Genomic DNA, 21,098 nt, shown 5'->3' with positions numbered 1-21,098 from the left:
ACATTGCTCTTTGCAGGGTTTCTACGTTGCGTTGCGCCTTGTAGCATGTGCGCAGAATGGTCATGACGTTAACCTGAGCAGTCTGAACTTGACTGTGCCACCTCCTAAATTTGTAAGTAACACATCAAAATGTTTGTATGTTTTATATGAGAACTAAGGCTTTAGCTGGAGTGCTAGAACCATGGCATCATAGAATGGTTTGGGTTGAAAGGGACCTTGAAGATCATCTAGTTCTAACTCCCTTCCATGAGCAGGGACACCTCCTACTAGACCAGGTTGCTCAAAGCCCCATGCAACTTGGCTTTGAATACCTTCTTTGGGCAACCTGTTCCAGTGCAGAATTATCATCTGCTTCATGAATGTCTTGCTTCTGAGACCTCAGGCTGCTATTCCTTATGATAACTGCAGTCACAGCTGCCATAGCCCTGGCTTCCTGAGTAAGATGTATCAGTCCCTTCCTGCACTGCAAAACTGGTGCAAGTTTAACTATAGTCAGTGTGGTCAGAAAGCTGATGTGGCTAAATTCTATGTTTATAGAGAAAAAAGACATTTTGGGCTAGGTCAACGTGAGTGTGTAGGAGAGGGTATGAGTGCAGCTTTGCATGTAGTGGCTGCTGTGAAACCTCTTTTGGCTTGTCTTAGTTCCCTTCTGGGGTACCTAGTGGACCTAATGCCCTTATCAAAGTACTGTCACAGTACAAATCAGTGTGACTTACATTTTTTTATTTGGGTACATGGGTGCCTTTCTTACGGGTAGTTAAATGTCATGTCTATAAATATCTCTTGAAACAGTAAGGATTAGAAACAGAAGTGTATGTGTTTTATATATGTGTATATATATACACAGATATAAATGAAAACTTCTTTGATTTTTAGCATGATACTAGCAGTCCTTTGCTGATCACACCACCTTCAACAGAGACTCACTGGGCTGTTAGGGTAAGTGTGAAAGACAAAATATTCCATCCATTCTTTAAAAGGAAATATTTTCCTTGCCTGTAATTTTGACAGTGAGATAATTTAGTATCCAATGCATTTCCCATTTCAAAAGTCCTCCCTTTCTGATGCCAGACTTGTGCACAATCGACAATATTGAGCTGTAGTTTTAGATTTGAAATAAGTGTTAGACAAGCCTCTGACAACCTGTGGTGTGATGTTTTTAGGACACAATGAATTTTAATCCTCTGCCTGGATTTCATCCAGAATCCCAGTAGCAGGCACTTTCACGTGTATATAAAGGAACCCCACTGAGAACAGCAAAGCATTTCACAAAATCCAGCCTGAACTATTAATTTAAAGTTTGAGTTCATGTGTTCTAATTAGTTTTCAGTGATACTACATATATATATATATATATATTTTGCTGTATAGAAGTGACATTTGATACATAACATGGGGATATTTAATGCTGATTTCTGTATTTATTTTTGTTCTTAGCATGTTGTACTTTAAAGTGGGAAGCAAATTATTTGGGAATAATAGTGTTTAGCTCTGCAGAATTTTTCAAAGTTTGTTTAAAATCTAGGCAGCAGTGTTTGAATCTGAATGTTTTGTCCTTTAGAAAACTGCAGGAACACATCTTGTATGCTCTTAGCTCTCGTGACTTTAGCCTTGAAGTTAAGTTCTTAAAATCTAGCTCCATGGGGTTTAAATTTAAATACAGTGTGCTGGCACTTGCAAGAAAGCTTGGCAAGTTAGGATCAATACATTACTGACCAATTTTAACTTTTTGAAAATTCTCATTTTCAACACTCACACAGGCACACTTTTTTACTTATTCAGGCTATTTCTTACCAACTAGGTGGAAGAAAAAGCAAAGTTTGATGGTATTTTTGAAAGCCTTTTGCCAGTAAATGGTTTACTTTCAGGAGACAAAGTAAAACCAGTACTGATGAATTCAAAGCTACCTCTTGATATCCTAGGAAGGGTAAGTGTACTGTTTACTTCTGTCTAGCTTCTCATAGTTGCAATGTTAAATATTTAAATGTAACTTACCAACATAAGATCAGGTTTTGGCTGAGATTTTACATTGAGTGCATGCTGTAAAGCATGAATGTTAAGTAGGCTCTGAAGTCTTCCACTTTGAAATAAGAATAATAGTAATTTGTGCCCTAGAGTAGATTTGCTTAATTATGTCTGTATTCATTTTTTAGGAGCTGAAAATTTTTCTTTTGATTGTTTAAAACAACCTTAGCTCTCCAGAGCCATAGTAGCTGTTACAGCATTGTACTCCATCGTGTTGTCCTTTTTCCAAACAAGTGATAAGACTGGGTATTACATCTACCCACAGTTCGTACAAGAGAACACTTTAAAACATCCCAGTTTACTGTAGCTGTCAAACTGTCAAGTATTTTTTTCAAGTGTATTTATAAATACTTCTGAGATCTGACTTTAATGCATGCATTGCATGTTAGCAAGGGAAGCAAACCTTAAAGCATTGATTTGCTTCCATTTAAAACACTCTCTTTAATGTTTTGCCTATTGATATGACTGAGAATGGATACATTCTATGTAAGAGCTTTATCTGCATGATACATTTGCTTTAGGAAGAACTGCCTCTTCTCTGTGTTATCTACAAAATCTAAGTATGACTTGTTTTAGTTCTGTACTTGACTATTATGGAGTACTCAGTCTTGAAAGGCTTTGTGTTTATCTTGTTACTGTCATGGTAGAAGTTCAGGAAGCATGTTCCTGTTCCAGAAGAGTTTGCCAACAAGATAGGGGACTGAGGAATTGGGCAAAGGACTACTCAAAGAGCTTAAATTTGTACAATGATAAAGCTGGGAGCAGAGTTCAGATGATTGAGCCTCAGTTCTTAGCTTTCTGTCCACTCTTCTTGGCTGTCTCCAAGTCATATTGATGATTCAACTGTGATAGCTGATTGCTAAGTATTAGAGTACAAAAAGTTTTATATCCTTCTCAGTCTCCTGCAAGTTTTATTGACTGTACTTTTATCATAACTGCTGTAGGTCTGGGATCTCAGTGATATAGATAAAGATGGTCACTTGGACAAGGACGAATTTGCTGTGGTAGGTTGCTTTGAATTCTCAATTTGCAGTGTGCCTGCTAGAGCAAATAGGCCGTCATTTTCCTCAGGAGCACTGCAGGTTTTCTCTGCTGCAGTTGACTGTTGTAAATGGTCCACATGGAGCTATTAAATAACCTTTCTCAAATCCATGTATTGACTCTTCCCTGTGTCATCAAGACTAAACTTTTTGGAATTACATGCAAAATTGTCTGCTCTGATTTTAAGTCTTTGATCTCAGTCTTCATTTTACTAACATGTAAATGAAACACTGAAAATCGTGTTGCTTATTTTTCCCTTAATTGTTAATGTTGTCTGACCTTTTTGCCTTTGCAGGCAATGCATTTGGTTTATAGAGCCCTTGAGAAAGAGCCAGTTCCTTCACTATTACCCCCTTCTCTCATACCACCTTCTAAAAGAAAGAAGATGTCTGTCTTTCCTGGTGCAGTTCCTGTTCTCCCTGCAAGTCCTCCACCAAAAGATAGCCTCCGTTCTACCCCTTCTCATGGTAGTGTCAACAGTCTAAACAGCACAGGGAGTTTGTCTCCCAAGCACAGCATCAAGCAAGCACAGGTAATTTCCACCCCCCCACCCCCTGTTTTTTTGTATCAGTAAACTGCAGGGAAAAAACCACATCTCTTTTTTTTTTTTTAATTTAAATTCCTGCCTCATGAATGCTTTTCTGAGAATACGTTGTTGGGTGATTTGGGTGGAAGAAATGAAATGAGAATGCTAAGACTTGGAAGACTCGAGGAAGGAAAGGTGAATTTTAGGAGGAGGGACCATGAGGTGGCAAATCTAATGGGAATTTTCACTTTTCACAGAAAGTGAAACCACAGAAAGATTTTATTCATCTATCTGCTTCTATACCAAAAAAATCATTAATCTATCTTTTAAAGCTCCTGCATTATTAACATGAGGACTTGCTATACCTAGTTGGGTCCATATTTCCAACGAATGAATGCTTTTCATAAAATCACAAAATGGGTTGGGTTGGAAGGAACCTTGAAGATCATCTAGTTCCACCACCTTGCCATGGGCAGGGATGTCTTCTACTAGACCAGGCTGCTCAAGGCCCTTAATATGCCACATCATCCAACCTGCCTTTGAACACTTCAGGCTTGGAGCCTGCACAGTTTCTCTGTGCAATCTGTTCCCCTCTCATGGGGAAGAATTTTTACCTGATCAATAGCTGTTCATCAGCATTTCTAATTCAGATTGAAAGGATCAAGCTAAAACATTAATGGGAAAAGCGGAAATACGTGTTTACTAATCAGACTTGATTTTGCAAGGTGTTCAGCATATCTGAATGGTGTTGTGTACACTCTGTGTGTTGATAGGGACACTTTACCTTCTTTTGAAATCTACAACCTTGTCTTCCAGCCCTCTGTGAACTGGGTGGTACCCGTATCTGAAAAAGTGCGATATGATGACATTTTCTTAAAAACAGACACAGACATGGATGGGTTTGTGAGTGGACAGGAAGTAAAGGACATTTTTATGCATTCAGGTCTGTCTCAGAATCTCCTAGCACATATATGGTAAGAATTCCCTGGTAGCTGTGTTTTTGTAATGTGCTGATCTATCCATGCAGAATTGTGTTCCTAATGTTAAAAATCCCACAAACTAAAGCAAACCCCAATATCTTCTGTTGCCCTACTACATTATGTAGACTTTATGGAAAAACAAAGGCAAAATAAATACTTACTTTGCTTTTCTGGGATGGGAGTATAGGTCAGTCTGTGAATTGTGATTGTTTTTTGGAGTTCTAATACTCTAAATATTTTTTTCTCAGAGTAATGCTATTCTATTCACTTAATAAGTCTAATAAAATCCTGTTCTGTTTATGGAACTCTTTCACTAGGATAATCGAGCTCTGATGGGGCTGAATCGAAAGGAAATTACATGAATATCTGTATTTTGGGCTTGTTGGTAGAGAAGAAACAAGCTTTTCTTGTTTATAAGTATGATCTATTTTTTACTAGGGCTTTGGCAGACACAAGACAGATGGGAAAGCTGAGCAAAGATCAGTTTGCACTAGCAATGTATCTCATTCAGCAGAAGGTCAGTAAAGGGATTGATCCTCCACAAGTGTTGTCTCCAGATATGATCCCTCCCACAGAGAGAAACACTCCAATACAGGTATGTCATGGATTATTTGTGGATAATACTGAGCTTCTGTGCTTTGAAGGTAATGAATTTTGAGTGTTAATGTTACAAATAACAATTTTTTTGTAGTTTTATGGTAAAAGATTGCCTTTTTTTTATTTCCTCTTACAAAATCCTTTAACATTTGAAAATATACACAGATGTTTAACAGTGCAAGACAGTAAAGAAAAATCAGTAGAATATTTAATAAAGGAAAAATAATGCTGAGAAAAGTCTATCATGACTCCTTTGTCATAGAGAATTGTTGGGAATTTTTTTAACTTTCACACGATCACAGAATGTTAGGGGCTGGAAGGGACCTTGAAAGATCAACCAGTCCAAACCCCCTGCCAGAGCAGGATCATCTAGGACAGGTCACACGGGAACACATCCAGGCAGGTTTTAAATGTCTTCAGGAAAGAAGACCCCACCATCTGCCTGGGCAGCCTGCTCCAGTGCTCTGTCACCCTCACAGTGGAAAAAGCAACTCTTAAAAGCTGTTTTAATAGCCTGTCTCTGACCATGATCAAAACTAAATTCCTCCCATGAAAACAGAAAATTTTTGAATGGCTAAATGAAGAGTGCCTAGTTTCTGGGAACTGGTGGTTGATTCACCCCCTGCAGCATGACAGTCCATAGTCCTATGTCTATTGCTGTTAGTACTGCTTTACTGAACCCTGCTTTGCTCCTGTCCTCAATAGTGTGTATGTCTGAAATTTAAATGAATAAATACCTCTATCATGTCAATATAATTTTTTCTATCAACTATAAGGTAATTTTTTTCCCCCCTTTTTGGCTTTCCCTAACCAGAAAGCCGTTACATATACTTTAACTGTTGTTGTTGCTGGTCCTTTTAAGGTTTTTCCTATATCCTTTTCCTGTAGACTCTGACAGGTTACTTGACCCCTGTAGGAACTGAGATCTCAGCACTAACAGAAATGCGTCGTGTGAGTAATTGTTAATGTCCAAAAGAATTTTGTTTGTATGTGCTACTTGTAACATCAAGGGATTTATTTCTTCATGTTCTGCTGTCTCTTTGCTCTTGTGTTCAGTGACACTTGCTCTTGGCATGGTGATAATGTCACAGCAGTGTGAAGTTACCAGGACTGGCTGTTGACCTGGTGATTCTGCTTCCTTCCACAATTTGAGATACGCTGTTCTGGCTGGAAGGTCTTTGACAGGCAACTGAGCCTTGGCACATAAAAGTTTCTCATGGACTAGTTCTCTGGAGCTGTCGGCAATAAATACCCCATGGTGCAAGAGCTTCAAGCCTCCCATTATTTTCAGTTCATTGTCTCTCTCTCATTTTTAAATTTTTTTTAAAAATCTGCTCTGGTTTTAGCTGACTATCACATGAAAGAAACCATGGTACTCTTCACATAGCAGATCAATTTTCTGCTCATGTGGAGCAATGACTGTGTTTTCCCAATCAGTGTAGCCACTCAATTGAACTTCACAATCAAATTGAGTAACACCTTACTATGGTCCTATACAGCTTACAGTACAGGTCTCAGCAAAGCTGAGCTTGAAAATAAGGAACTGATAGTATAAGCTTTTGATTTGCTATCTTGATGAATTAGTATGGATTGCCATTGTTATTTATAATTACTTAATGATATATTAACAAAAGAAATGCTCACCCAAAAGAAAGGACTTAATGAACACATTTAAGTTGCAGATCCACCTATTTTTGCATGAAAAAATTTTACTGTGCTGTATGTGGTTTGTTGGCTTGGTTCTTGGGGGCTTTATATTGAATAAAGCTAAACTTTCTGCGATTGTCACAGCAATCTCAAAGTGAGCAAACAAGCAAGCTGTGTTTCTTCTACTCAAAATGCTATTTTAAAATGATAGGTCTCCTGGCTTGTCCTAGCAGTGAGTTCAGTCTTGTAGTTTTCACTCAGTTGCAGTGATTATATTTTTTTTCAAAGAAGTTCTTGTGCTACTGACAAAATTTGTACCAAATGTTGAGATCCTTTCTTAATCACTTCTAATCACAACTTTTTTGCCTGAAATGCAAGGGATACTTTCTGCATCTTCCCTGCTCTACGCCTGAATAGCTGTAGAAATGATGTTCTGGGAAGTGGTTATAATAGCAGATATTTGCATGAACAGAAGGTGACTGAAATTACAATCTGACTTCTTTAATTCTACTATTGCCTGCAGTTTTGCTGTCAACATCGTGCATGTCCTTTAACTGCTGTGTATTTCCTGTCCCATCTGTTCCATGGGCATAGAGAAAATTACTGTGTTTCGCAGGCAGAGTTGTGTGGCATGCTCAGTGGTTGTTGCATAATAACCTGATGCCTCAGATAGACTTTTCCTAATGCACATGATGAGGATTGTTTTCCACCTCTCTCCTCAGCCTTTGCAAAGGAAAATCTCTTATGACTTGGCCTTTTAACAGAGTATTTTATTCTTAACAGGATAGTTCAAGTTCTGTTGGATCAGGAGAATTTACAGGGGTGAAAGAACTGGATGACATTAGCCAAGAAATTGCACAGCTGCAGAGGTACTGATGTGTCCATTACTTTTCAGTTTTTTTTAGCCAGTTTATTATTGCTTGTGATTGAAGTTCATAGACTCACAGAATGGTTTGGGTTGGAAGGGACCTTAAAGACTGTCGCAAGAAGGGGTCGCCAACGATCAATATGATCCACGAAATCCAACTTTATTGTTCCACACTTCCTTATTTATAGTCTTATCTCATACATAGTTAATTCTATTCTAATTTAACACACACTATTGGTTACTTTGTAAAAGGGTTACATCATTGTTTGCACTACTCTGTGGAATTTGTAGCTCAGTCTAATTGCTCCTTTTCTCAGCTCCTTATCTTGTTTGCCTCCCATCTAAGGGGCAGCTTGACTTCAGCATACCAAGCATCAGAACTTTTCCACAACTCCTACTCCATTGCTATATTAATAACAGAAAGTCCTTCAAGGCCTAATTTGCACAGATGTTCAAACCATTTCCCAACAAAAGACCACCTCATTATAACCCCACTGCTATGAGCAGGGACGTCTCCTCCTAGACCACTTTGCTTAAGGCTTCATCCAACCTGGCTTTGAACACTTGGAGCCTCCACAACTTCTCTGGGCAACCTGTTCCAGTGCCTCACCACTCATGGGGAAGCGTTTCTTCCTAATGTCTCATCTAAATCCAGCTTCTTCCAGTTTGAAGCCATCATCCCTCATCCTATCATTCCAGACTTTGTAACAAGTCCCTCTGCAGCTCCCTTGTAGCCCACTTCAAATACTGAAAGGCTGGTCTGAGGCCTCCCTGGAGCTGATGGCAAATCTCCTACTCATAACCTACAGTTAATTCTGGAAAGCCATCTTAGATTTGATCAGGTAACTTAAGAAGATGGGCTATGGAACAGAGTATTTTATGAGGAATAATTGACACATAGACACATTTACTCCTTTAAAGAATGTGGATATGGGCTGTCATTTTTGGCTGTGTGGTGTTTCCAGAATAATAGTGAATTGATTTTTGTGTCTGTATGTATGTGTTGTATTCTTTAATCATTAAGCCCATGAACTAATCTTGTGCTCGAATATCTTACAGAGAAAAATATTCGTTGGAGCAGGACATTAGGGAAAGGGAAGAATCAATCAGACAGAAAACCAATGAAGTTCAGGTAAAAATTCTGTTTATTATTTTTCATTGTAATCTAAAATAACATACAGGGAATTAAGCTTTCTTTCTTTTATCTTTCCTTATGTTGCTTCTGGGAAAGTCTTTCCTCTGATGGGATTTTCCTGTAACTTAAAGATCTGTTTGACTAACACTGTAATTTAGGAGATTGTTGACAATTAGGATGGCTCTGTGCTGTGTCACAGTCTCTGTCCATCATGTGGGCACTGATTTGTTTCCTGGTGTCTCAAACAAGTTTCTGCAGAAACAGACCATGCACGTGCAGGCAGTAGCCTATAAGACATAGAAAATCTTCTGGATTTTGCTAGCCACTTTGTCTATTGTTGATCATTCCTGTAAGACTGCAGCTAAATGTAAGTAACAAACTGTGGAATTTTCCTCAGGAACTGCAAAATGATTTAGATAGGGAGACAAGTAACTTGCAAGAGCTAGAGGCTCAGAAACAAGATGCCCAAGACCGCTTGGATGAAATGGACCAGCAGAAAGCCAAACTGAAAGATATGCTGAATGATGTGAGGCAGAAATGCCAGGAAGAAACACAGGTGGTGAGTGTGCATTAATTCCAGGCATGCTCAAGAGTATTGTGTCTTTTGGTGAAGGAAATTCTACTTGTTTAATGAATAAATGTGCTTGGTTTATTCGTTTTTACCATAAATAGCAATTTCTACACAAATACAGAGGTCCAAGAAAGGATTTTGCTAATCTAAATACCTTTCATAGCAGTCATAGAAGGGGAGTTGAACCAGGTGATCTCCAGAGGTCCCTTTCTATGTAGAGCATTGCTGTTCTTTGGACATATGAAACATTCTACCTAATGCAGTATTCCTGACTCAGGAGACAATCCCTAGGCAATGGTGCCTATTTGGTCATTAAACTTCGTCAATATTGTGAGTTAAAAGTGAGTTTTCGGGGAATACAATTGCCAAAGTAGCTGATGTATTATTCCAGTTTAGAAACTTAGTGTGTAAGGTCATGTAAGAAAGTGTATGAGGAGAGGCCTATGCAGCTGTGTAATTTTGACTCTTGGAAACATTAAAAATCTGTTGTTTTATAATACTTGATAAAAGCTTGGATGGAACACAAGCCAAGTTCTGAAAATTACAAAGTAACCATCTAAGAAACACCTTTTAATTGCCTTTATAATTAGTGTGGTGTTTCTTTCCTTTACTGTTTCTTGATTTTACTGAATGTCCTGTGTAGTTTTTTCAAGGATTTTGGATAACATAAGAAGCATGCAGTTACATCAAGTTCTTCCTTAGCAGTCGATAGGTTGCTTTACAACTTTCCATATAGTCTTATAGTTTAAGTTACATTTATTTCAAATTTCACTCTGATTATTTTAACACTTTGTTTCAGATTTCATCACTAAAAATGCAGATTCAATCTCAGGAATCCGACTTAAAATTACAGGAAGATGACCTTAACAGAGCAAAAGCAGAGCTGAATCGCCTCCAGCAAGAAGAGACTCAGCTAGAGCAGAGTATCCAGGCTGGAAAAGTGCAGCTTGAAACAATAATAAAATCTTTAAAGTCAACACAGGATGAAATAAACCAGGTATTCACTGTAGTTTGTTCAGCTTCTCTTTTGCTTCTTGAATGGCTAAGAGTTGCACATCAGCTAGAAAGATTATTTTTTCAGAAGATTAAAAATAAACCAACAGGTAGTTCATGGAAAAAGAGGCCTTTTTTTGCTTAGTAGATTAATTCCCAGTTTGAGTTTGGTGGGGGGAAAATTACAACTGTCTGGCAACCATGATTTGAATAAGTTGCCAAAGCATTTTTCTCTACTTAGGCAAGAAGTAAACTTTCTCAGCTTCAAGAGAGCCATCAAGAAGTCAATAAGAGTATAGAAGAATGTAACGAAGCTCTCAATGGGATTCATGGTGGTAGTCTGACAAACTTAGCAGACATAAGTGAAGGCCTTGGGCAGACAGAAAGAAGCAATTACGGAGCTATGGTAAAAACCTACTATTTTTAATGTATTTTACGATAATTAGGTTCGCATCTTGCTCTTATTCTGAACTAGTTAAGATGTTTCTTTAGTTGGCTTTTGCTATGGTGGTCAATATCGTGAGCCCTGGAGGGCAAAGGTTTTAATGCTGGTGGCAAACCCTAAGCTTTGGGTTAGATCTTTTGTTAGGATTTTGAGCCTATAGAACTGTAACAGCAGGGATATGTAAGCAAACTGTGGTTTTTGGAAACAAAAGAAAAGGTCATGCTAAACATTCATTTGTAACCTGTCACACCTTTAGTTTCAGGAAGTAGCTAGGACTTTTTCTCCACTTTGGATGTTTGGTGTTTTTCTTCTAAGCTCTCCAGTTTACCAGGGTGGCACCTTCTCTTGTTGTAAACTTCCTTTTAATCACATATTTCTTAAAGAAGCTATACAAATTTCTCCTTTTCCTTGAGCTCTGTTTATTAGATGTTTCAGAAAAACACATTCCTTTCTCAAAATACATAGATGGTTATCTTCTGCTTAAACAATTCCAGCATCATTTGTCTCCTTTGTTTTCTTTTATTTTTTCCCCATTCATAAGATCCTTCCAAATTTTTCAATTTCTTTTGTGTATTGTTCATTTGGACGTTTAATAATACTCTAAAGCAAAAGATTTTTCAAATTTTCAGCCTATTTCTGTGCTTTAAATACAAAAGATGTATACCTGCTTGATTATATTTGGACATCTACTTGGTGCTTCTGCATTAGGGAAGCATTTTCCAGATTGCTTGTAAGCACAGTACTTACCATGGGTTCAGTATGAAGTTAAATATGTGTAATCCATGGTATATTAAGAAATGTTCAGCAGGCCTGCTGCTTTTATGTGCTATGTTACACTTTCTCTATAAAACTAAAGTGCTCAGAAGAAAAGTGCAGATTGAAACCAGCAAGACATTGAGAGACACTTCAGTGCTCAGTTTCTATGCTTGCAGGGCTGGCCTAAGCATGATTTTTAATTTCCAGTTGCAACTTTCAGATCTTTCTCTTACTTGCAAAAACCTGAGAACCACTTACTGGGCAAAAACTCCAGTACATGTTCATAGTAAATCTTTTTTTCAATCATTCTGTCCCTTTCCTGATGCTTAATTCTTTCCTCTTCCTCCCTCTCTCCCTCCTTTCTTTCCTCCTTCCATTCCTGCTGTTTTGGAAATTTTTTAGTTAAGACTTCTTCAGCAGTTAAACTTTATTGTTTTATATATTGTATCTTTTCATGTTCTGTGTAGTCTTAGGCTACATATTTCTTTCTACTGTGTAATTACTTTTGCTTAGAAGCCACTTACTCTGAAAGTTTAGGAAGTAATTGTTAAGATCTTTAAACAGGAATCAAGGTGCTGTAGATTTTCTGCTGAATGAATAACTGAGGACTTTAACCATGGTGAACTGCTGTAATGTTTCTCTTCTTAATTTTTAGGACGATCCTTTTAAGAATAAAGCCTTGATGTTTACCAATAATACACAGGAGTTGCGTACAGACCCATTCCAGTCAGAGGATCCTTTCAAATCTGACCCATTTAAGGGAGCAGACCCTTTCAAAGGCAGTAAGTGACCAATGGCTTACCTGAGACCTCAAAGACCAATTGTTGAGTAAATTATATTTTAATCACATTAATCACAGACTTTAATCACATTACTAAATAGTGGATGAAACAAATGTTTTTTCTGTTCTGCATAGGTGACCCATTCCAGCATGATCCTTTTGCAGAACAGCCACCTGCTGCAGCAGGTAAAAGCCCTTTTGATGATAGGACAGGTGTGATATAAACAATTTCTTGCAAAACACAAAAGGTTTACAAGATTTCCCTGGCTTCAGATTTTGGGTTTGCATGTGGGCATAAAGAAACCTGACAGGGTGTGTGTTCAGGATCAATATGTTAATGTCATGCATGTAATTCTTTAATAAATCTGTAGCCCTAGCATAAACATGTACTTGCTCAAACTTAGTAAATACCCTGTTTAAATAGATATCTAGAAGTTTATCAAATTTACCAAGTTGTTACATGTTTTAATTAGAAAAATTACAGGTCAATTACAGAACGGTTCATGATGGACCCACAAGGTGTTACATTCTGCTTACCTTTTACTACTCCTCCTAGACCCATTTGGAGGTGATCCATTTAAGGAAAGTGACCTATTTCATACTTCTGCCCCTGAGGATTTCTTCAAGAAACCAGGGAAGAGTGACCCATTTACCTCAGATCCATTCACAAAACCCCTTGCTTTACCCTCCAAGGTCAGTATCATGAATGAATATTCACACCACTGCCTCCATCTCATCAATGCTTTTGTTTGTGCAGTCATGTAGTGAATTGGAGAGAGGGTTGTACATAGCTAACAGCAGACTTCTGAAGGTGGATAGAACTGAACACTGTCTTATTTAAAATAAAGAAGTGATATAGAGACTCTCTGAATTAATGTAAATGGCTGATCTTTGGAGCAAGAGGAAATGGCCTTAAGTTGTGTTAGGGAAGGTTTAGATTGGATTTTAGAAGAAATTTCTCCACTAAAAGGGTTCTGAAACACTGGACCAGGCTCCCCAGGCTGAATCCCCATCCCAGGAGATGTTTAAAAGCCAGAGACAGGCTGAAGAACCTGATTTAGCACCAGCTTTGGTATACTTGATGTTAAAAGTCTTTTTCAACCACAATGACTTTCTGATGCTATGAATATTCAGTCTCTGTTGTTCAGAGACTGGACACACTCCTTGTTTTGCTCTGGAAACTAATATTGCTTCTATTTCAGTATGATATCATAGTACCAGTCAGGGTTGGAAAGGACCACAAGGATCATCTAGTTCCAACCCCCCTGCCATGGGCAGGGACACCCCACACTAGATCAGGCTGGCCACAGCCTCATCCAGCCTGGACTTAAACACCTCCAGGGACAGGGCCTCAACCACCTCCCTGGACAACCCATTCCAGGGCTTCACCACTCTCATGGTGAAGAACTTCCTCCTCACCTCCAGCCTGAATCTCCCCACCTCCAGCTTCATTCCATTCCCCCTAGTCCTATCACTACCTGATAGCCTGAGAAGTCCCTCCCCAGCCTTCTTGTAGGCCCCCTTCAGATACTGGAAGGCCACAATTAGGTCACCTCGGAGCCTTCTCTTCTCCAGACTGAACAGCCACAACTCCTTCAGTCTGTCCTCACAGGAGAGGTGCTCCAGCCCTCTGCTCATCCTCGTGGCCCTTCTCTGGACACCTTCCAGCACGTCCTTATCCCTCTTGTAATAGGGGCTCCAGAACTGGATGCAGTACTCCAGGTGGGGTCTCACCAGAGCTGAGTAGAGGGGGAGAATCGCCTCCCTTGACCTGCTGGTCACACTTCTCTTGATGCAGCCCAGGATCTGATTGGCTTTCCGGGCTGCAAGTGCACATTGAGAGCTCGTGTTGAGCTTCTCGTCCACCAGCACCCCCAAGTCCCGCTCCTCAGGGCTGCTTTCCAGCCAGTCACTGCCCAGCCTGTATTTGTGCCTGGGATTGCCTCGACCCAGATGCAGGACCCTGCACTTGGTCTTGAAATGTGTTTCACTTGTAGATGCTTGGTGTTCTGTTCAAGGATATCAATAGCCAAATGCACTAATAATGCAAATTTCATATAATCAGCCAGTTTCATCCTACTATATGGCCACTGAACAGAGTGGTCTGAGATTGGAATTCATTTGTCTTAAAGCAAGAGATTTTAATATGCATAAAAAGACAAATGCACAGTACAGCAGAACAATAGTAATGTGTATCTGTTCTTATTTAGCCTGACCCTTTTGAAAGCAGTGATCCTTTTACGCCTTCCAGTGTCTCTTCAAAAGGTCCAGGTAAGAAGAAAAAACTTGCTTTTGAAGATGACTAAGGAGGTATTTCTTTATGAAAGAAGAATCAAATGTAAAAGTTGAGCATGAAGAAAGTGTCCTGTGAACGGTTGGCAAAAATCATTGCAGCCCTATTACAGATTATGAAGATTAAGTCTTCACATACACTGTATACTCCACTCGTCTTTTTTCCTGCAAACAACTGGTAGAAAACCTATTGTTTCATGGAGTTCTCTTTTAATATCTCATGCCAGGTCAAAACGCAAGTGCTTTTTAATCACCTGCCTAGTTTTGTGCTTCACTGGCACCAATAATTCTTTGTAGTTGTTAAATACTATTTTAAATAACATTGTGGGGGGGTTCTGTATCTGTTTCAGATCCATTTGGAACACTGGATCCCTTTGGCAGTGGTGCTTTCAGTGGTGGTGAGGGATTTGCAGACTTCAGGCAGATGTCAGAGGTAAAGGTTACAGGGAAAGCATCTGTCCTTTTAAAAATGTGTGTACAGATACCTCTTTGTTTTTTAGGGATGTGATACATCTGTAACTTTTCAGGGTTGGGTTCATTTGGGTTGGGTTGTTTGGTTTTTCTAATAAGCAGCTGCACCAATTACTTAGCAAAGCGTTTTCCATCCATCTCAGATGTGGCAAAGTCTTGCCAAGGCTGGTAGACTCAGTAGCAATGAATCAACTTTTCACAAATATTTTCAAGTACCAGAGAAGCCAAAGAAATAACTTCTAGTTCTCACTTGTAAGAAAAGGCTTTTGTTCCAGATACTAATATATTTTCGTGTCTGACCTTCCTCTAAGTCCTGAAGTCTGCTTCTTAGGTACTTCATCTCTGAGAGTATCCTGACTTGTTCTGAAACTTCTCTGTGAGTATGGGGAGCCAGAGGAAGGTGGAAAACAAGTTGTGCTGACAATTCATAGCTCTTTCTTACCGGCTTTGATGGGGGTTTTGATTCCACGAGGTGGCAGCAGCCTTTGCAAATATTGATGTGTTTGCCTTGAGCTCAGAGTTTTAGTTCTGAAGGTCCAGCTACGAGTTTTTGCTTTGCCCACAGAATTCTTCATTTTTTTCTTTCCAGAATGATAAATTTGCCTGCCTGGCATACTTTTTTGTGCCTTTTTTTTACGATCAGTATGAGAGCCCTTCACATGAGCCAACTGAATACAGGAAAGATGAAACTTTAAATACATGGGTTTGGAATTTTCCCTGAGCTATTACAAAGAAAACAAATAGCTGTGTGTAACTTAAGGAAAGCTTGGGGAAATGCTCTCCATTCTGCAATCCACCACAGTTTTGAAGTTTCTGTTATGGTGCTGTTTATCAGAGTGAAGGCCAGGCTGTACTATGACTGTTCATTGCCAAATAGTAAAAAATAGAGTTTTACTTCCTTTTATTTTTCTCATCAGCTTTTTGCTAGGACTAAAAGTCCAAGAAGTGTTTTAGCGATGAAGAGTATTAGCAGCTCTGAATGTAGTGAAATCCCTGCACCTCTGTCAGTGGGTGCCAGCCTCTCACACCACTGACACATTTCTGGACAGCTGTCCTCGTGTTTTGAAGTGAATGTTTTTACTCAAGTTAACTTGTAGCTTTCATGAAACAACAACTATTCCACAATGTGCTTACATTTTTTTATCTTTTCATTTTTTTTCTCATGTAGTCAGTAACTTCAGACCCCTTTGCTGCCTCTTTTGGAGGGATGGGATTTCCAGATGACCCTTTCAAAAGGAAATCAGACATGCCAGCTTTGCCACCGAAGAAAAATGTCCCTCCACGACCCAAGCCACCCAGTGGTAAGGAGGCTTTCTTCTTTTAATAGCCAGTTCCCTCCATTACTGGGGACATACGGACAGTCTTCTATCTCATTATCTTACCTTCCTACATGGTTGAAATAGATGAGAGAATCAGTTAATTAGCAGTAATTGTCAGTAAACCAGGCTGGAACTCTTCAGATTGGAAAACAGATGATCAGGGAGTGGTCTGACAGCCATAAAATCACTTGTGGCAGAAAAAAATGGGGGTGGGAAATGCTACCTTTTCCAAGAAGGCAACAAATGGAATTAGTAAATGGTGTCATTGCACCTTTGAAATGAACAAAGAGGTTTGTTTTTAGACAATACTCATAAGATTTTTGTTTGTTTGTTTTTGCCCAGAAAATACGATGCATGCAAAAATATTTAAAAGGCCCTAAAAAAGAACTGGATAATTCATAGAAGAGACATCCATCAGGGGCAATAGGGTTTGCCAATAGCCAAAATACTCTCTCTGGCTCCAGTGTTGCTGGGTGTATGCAAGGTGGTCTGATGTCTGGCTGTATGTTTGTATCTTGTACTGATGGTCTTCCTGAGGCATCTGCCTCTAGATGCTAACAAGAACAGGGTATAGGGCTAGGCAAACCTTGCCTGATCTGTCCAGATATGATTCTCCTTGCATTCACATACTGCTACACTATTGAGATATAACCCATTTTCTGAACATATGGCTTGTTCCTGCTTCAAGTCCATGATGTCTGGAAATTCTTAAGAGAGGTAGGAATCTTCTCTGTTGGAGAGATTTAATAGAGATGAATGGAGATTCCTCTTCTAGTGGAGATTCAACTTCTACTTGTTGGCCCTACCTAGAGCTGATTTCCAAACTATTCAGATACCAGTGAAACTGTCTTAAGAACTAAAGCTACTCTGAGCTTATAGTTTCAAGTCTAATTTTAACAACAGTGGTATAGTTCAGGTAATACTAGCAGTGAATGTTCAGTTGGATCAAAACCCCTGATTATGCTAATGAATAGGCACATAATTTTACATCCAGCGTGGGTCAACATTTAATGTTCTCATGTATCCACTGACGGTATTAGGAAGCACAATAGGAAGAAAACACATCTACTACTAATGTCTCCCTGTCTAAATATGTAGTTTGTCTGCCTTTCTGCTGTTGCATTTTGGAGCAAAGCAGGCACCCTGCACCCATTCTCTTTAAAACAGGTGGTGTTAACCTGGCTGGTTTTCAAACCAGTTACGCTGGAACTGTCTCCTTGGATACGGTAGAAACTGCTTTCTATTACTGGGGTATCCTGACAATTTCATTACCTAACCCACAGATTGGAAAAATATTATTTAACACAGAAGACTTCTAGGCAGGCATTATTTTGCTCCTATTACTGTGATTTTATTGCTCAAGAGATGATGATGCATACTGCAGCCTTCAAATTAGGGGGGTTCTTTGTAGATGAGTATTGATGAAGGTTTGTCAGGAAATGCTCTAGAACTGTGGAAAACTTATTGAAGTGATCTGTTCCATTCTTGCTTCAGGTAAATATTTTCCACTATTGAAGTACTAGAGCGCCTTCAGTAATTGAAAAAAACACATTATATGTAATGTTGAGAAATATCAACTAATAGGACACAAATAAATAAAAGCAGAAATATAAAAGCTGAAGCTAATCTTATTGCCATTATGAACAATGTTCTTTATTTGTTTTTCAAGGCGAATATGTAAGTAGCCATCTTACTGAAGAAATGTCTACATAAAATTTATTGTTTAAAGGGCTTATGTAAAGTTGAAGGAGTGAAATACTGAATATACCTATATTATCTCTTTCACGTGGTTGCTTTCTGTTTCTTGTTCAAAACATGATTATTTCTAGCAAACACAGTGTGGTAGGAGCAGAGATGAGAAGTACATGCTGTAGGGTTGACTAACATACATGAGTTTTGGGCGTTCGGAATAGAATAGAATAAACCAGGTTGGAAGAGACCTTCAAGATCAACCTATCAACCAATCCAACCCACCTAAACAACTAAACCATGGCACCAAGCACCCTATCAGGTCTCCGCCTGAACACCTCCAATGATGGTGACTCCACCACCTCCCCGGGCAGCACATTCCAATGGGCAATCACTCTCTCTGTACAGAACTTCTTCCTAACATCCAGCCTAAACCTCCCCTGGCGCAGCCTGAGACTGTGTCCTCTTGTTCTGGTACTGGCTGCCTGGGAGAAGAGACCAACATCCGCCTGTCTACAACCTCCCTTCAGGTAGTTATAGAGAGCAATAAGGTCACCCCTGAGTCTCCTTCTCTCCAGGCTAAGCAACCCCAGCTCCCTCAGCTTCTCCTCATAGGGCTTGTGTTCCAAACCCCTCACATCCTTCCTAAACTGAGGGGCCCAGAACTGGACACAGTACTTGAGGTGCGGCCTAACCAGTGCAGTGTACAGGGGCAGAATGACCTCCCTGCTCCTGCTGGCCACACTGTTCCTGATGCAAGCCAGGATGCCATTGGCCCTCCTGGCTGCCTGGGCACACTGCAGGCTCATGTTCAGCCTACCATCAACCAGCACCCCCAGGTCCCTCTCTACCTGGCTGCTCTCCAGCCACTCTGACCCCAGCCTGTAGCTCTGCATGGGGTTGCTGTGGCCAATGTGCAGAACCCGGCACTTGGATGTGTTCAGTCTCATGCCGTTGGACTCTGCCCATCTGTCCAGCCTGTTGAGGTCCCTCTGCAGAGCCTCTCTACCCTCCAGCAGATCAACTCCTGCCCCCAGCTTGGTGTCGTCAGCAAATTTACTGCTGATGGACTCAATGCCCTCATCCAGATCATCAATAAAGATGTTACAGAGCATGGGGCCCAGCACTGATCCCTGGGGCACACCACTGGTGACTGGCTGCCAGCTGGCTGTGGCACCATTCACCACCACTCTCTGGGCTCAGCCTCCAGCCAGTTCCTAAGCCATCGCAGTGTGCTCCCATCCAAGCCATGGGCTGACAGCTTGGCCAGGAGTTTGCTGTGGGGGACGGTGTCAAAGACCTTGCTGAGGTCCAGGTAGACTACATCCACAGGCCTGCCCACATCCACCAGGCGGGTCGCCTGATCATAGAAGGAGATCAGGTTGGTCAGGCAGGACCTGCCCTTCCTAAATCCATGCTGGCTGGGCCTGATCCCTTGGCCATCCTGTAAGTGCTGTGTGATTGCACTCAAGATGACCTGTTCCATAATCTTGCCTGGCACTGAGGTCAGGCTGACAGGCCTGTAATTCCCTGGCTCATCCAGCCGGCCCTTCTTGTGGATGGGCACCATGTTGGCCAGCTTCCAGTCCTCTGGGACCTCTCCAGTGAGCCAGGACTAAAACGAACTCGCCAGGCCCCAGCGAGATTGTCTCTTGATTCCCTCTTTTGTACACAGGGAGAGATTTGGGGATTTTAGCTTTAATGGTTTGGTTTTAATTTAGATTTGTGCACTCAACCTTCAATCAGCTTTTTAAAAAAATCAGTTTAAACGTGTTCCTTCCCCTCTGCTTGGGAGACACCAAAAGCAAATGTTGTTATGATAAAATAGGCTGAGGAGGAAACAAAGCAGGGGTGTTGTTTTTTGTTTTTCTTTTTTTTTAAGCAAATGGGCCTCCTGTGCTTATGCAGTTACACTCCTCCCTTCCTTCCACAACTAAGACAATCTTCAGTGGTTACTTCAAGCATGAGAAATTATATAGTAATAAAGTGTGATTCTAGCAAGAGATACAGGCGTACAAGTGGCTGTTAGAAATGGGAAAGCTGCTCAGAAAACAAACAACAGACAAGAAACTTCCGTTGTTTCTTACCTTTCTCATTGGTCTGTCTAATTAAAAACCAAGTCGGTGATAAAGATCTTGCTGAAGGATGGATAGATGTAAGTTACTACCAGGCAAATCTGTAGTTTGCCTTTCTGTTCCCAGTAAAACTCTCATTTCTGTTAGAAGATTTTGGTTGTTTTTTTTTTAATATTGAAAAGCAGTTGCATGGCTTGCTTGCATTTTGTTAGGCAGGTGCAAAGAAGACCCGATAGAAAGCTTTACTTGTCCTCAATATTCTGCTGTCAAGTAGACACTCCTAACAAATATTTTCGTTGAGCATTGAAAGATGTCTGATTTCCTAAGGAGGAGATGTGCTGCCCAGAAGGGTTGTGGAGTTGTCTTCTGTGGAGAGATTCCAAAGTGACTTGAACATGGGCAACCTGTTCTGGGTGATGCTACTTTAGCAGGGGGTTGGACTCAATAGTCTCCAGAGGTCCCTTGTGACCCCCCACCGTGCTGGGAGTCTGGGTTTCTGTTGATAGGGGAAACTGGCAAAATCCACCAGACATTATTCCCAGTTCAGTGCTTTTCTTTGTGCAGTTTTCCAGATGCTTGCGTGTCACAAGCCCCCTGATCAGTCCATTGAGGTACTGCAGGGTGTCCTGGACCAGGGCATGGCCAAAGTGTGCCACAGTTCCCACCTGGCCCATGTGCGTGAGGAGTTGTCTGTCAGATCTCATTTCTTTACAAAGGCAGAGGCAACTTTGGAACTGATAATAGGGCCAGGGAAACACTTCAAACAGAGCCTCTGTTTACCATTAGTGAAGGTCTGATCAAAAGGCCTTCAGGTGTACCTGGATAAACCTGTCAAAAAGGTTTATGTAGTTCAGATTAACTGCTCTCACAGAAAGGCTTTGGATATT

At 40.3% G+C, this 21,098-nt stretch overlaps 1 protein-coding gene across 1 annotated transcript in view; it reads left to right on the top strand.

The window, feature by feature from the left end:
• EPS15L1 (epidermal growth factor receptor pathway substrate 15 like 1) overlaps positions 1-21,098 on the top strand; it is a 40,254-nt gene that overhangs the window by 6,564 nt on the left and 12,592 nt on the right. The window contains exons 5-22 of the mRNA XM_054174872.1: positions 17-112; positions 877-939; positions 1,802-1,927; positions 2,970-3,029; positions 3,362-3,598; positions 4,409-4,566; positions 5,011-5,167; positions 7,600-7,685; positions 8,744-8,816; positions 9,217-9,378; positions 10,190-10,387; positions 10,625-10,789; positions 12,240-12,366; positions 12,501-12,551; positions 12,922-13,058; positions 14,576-14,636; positions 15,008-15,090; positions 16,297-16,429. Coding sequence (XP_054030847.1) covers positions 17-112; positions 877-939; positions 1,802-1,927; positions 2,970-3,029; positions 3,362-3,598; positions 4,409-4,566; positions 5,011-5,167; positions 7,600-7,685; positions 8,744-8,816; positions 9,217-9,378; positions 10,190-10,387; positions 10,625-10,789; positions 12,240-12,366; positions 12,501-12,551; positions 12,922-13,058; positions 14,576-14,636; positions 15,008-15,090; positions 16,297-16,429 — 2,173 coding nt within the window. The remainder of the gene's footprint in view (positions 1-16; positions 113-876; positions 940-1,801; positions 1,928-2,969; positions 3,030-3,361; positions 3,599-4,408; positions 4,567-5,010; positions 5,168-7,599; positions 7,686-8,743; positions 8,817-9,216; positions 9,379-10,189; positions 10,388-10,624; positions 10,790-12,239; positions 12,367-12,500; positions 12,552-12,921; positions 13,059-14,575; positions 14,637-15,007; positions 15,091-16,296; positions 16,430-21,098) is intronic.

This window comes from Dryobates pubescens, chromosome 31 (assembly GCF_014839835.1).
Source record: "Dryobates pubescens isolate bDryPub1 chromosome 31, bDryPub1.pri, whole genome shotgun sequence".
Taxonomy (NCBI): Eukaryota; Metazoa; Chordata; class Aves; order Piciformes; family Picidae; genus Dryobates; species Dryobates pubescens.
This window is presented reverse-complemented; position numbering and strand designations above follow the sequence as displayed.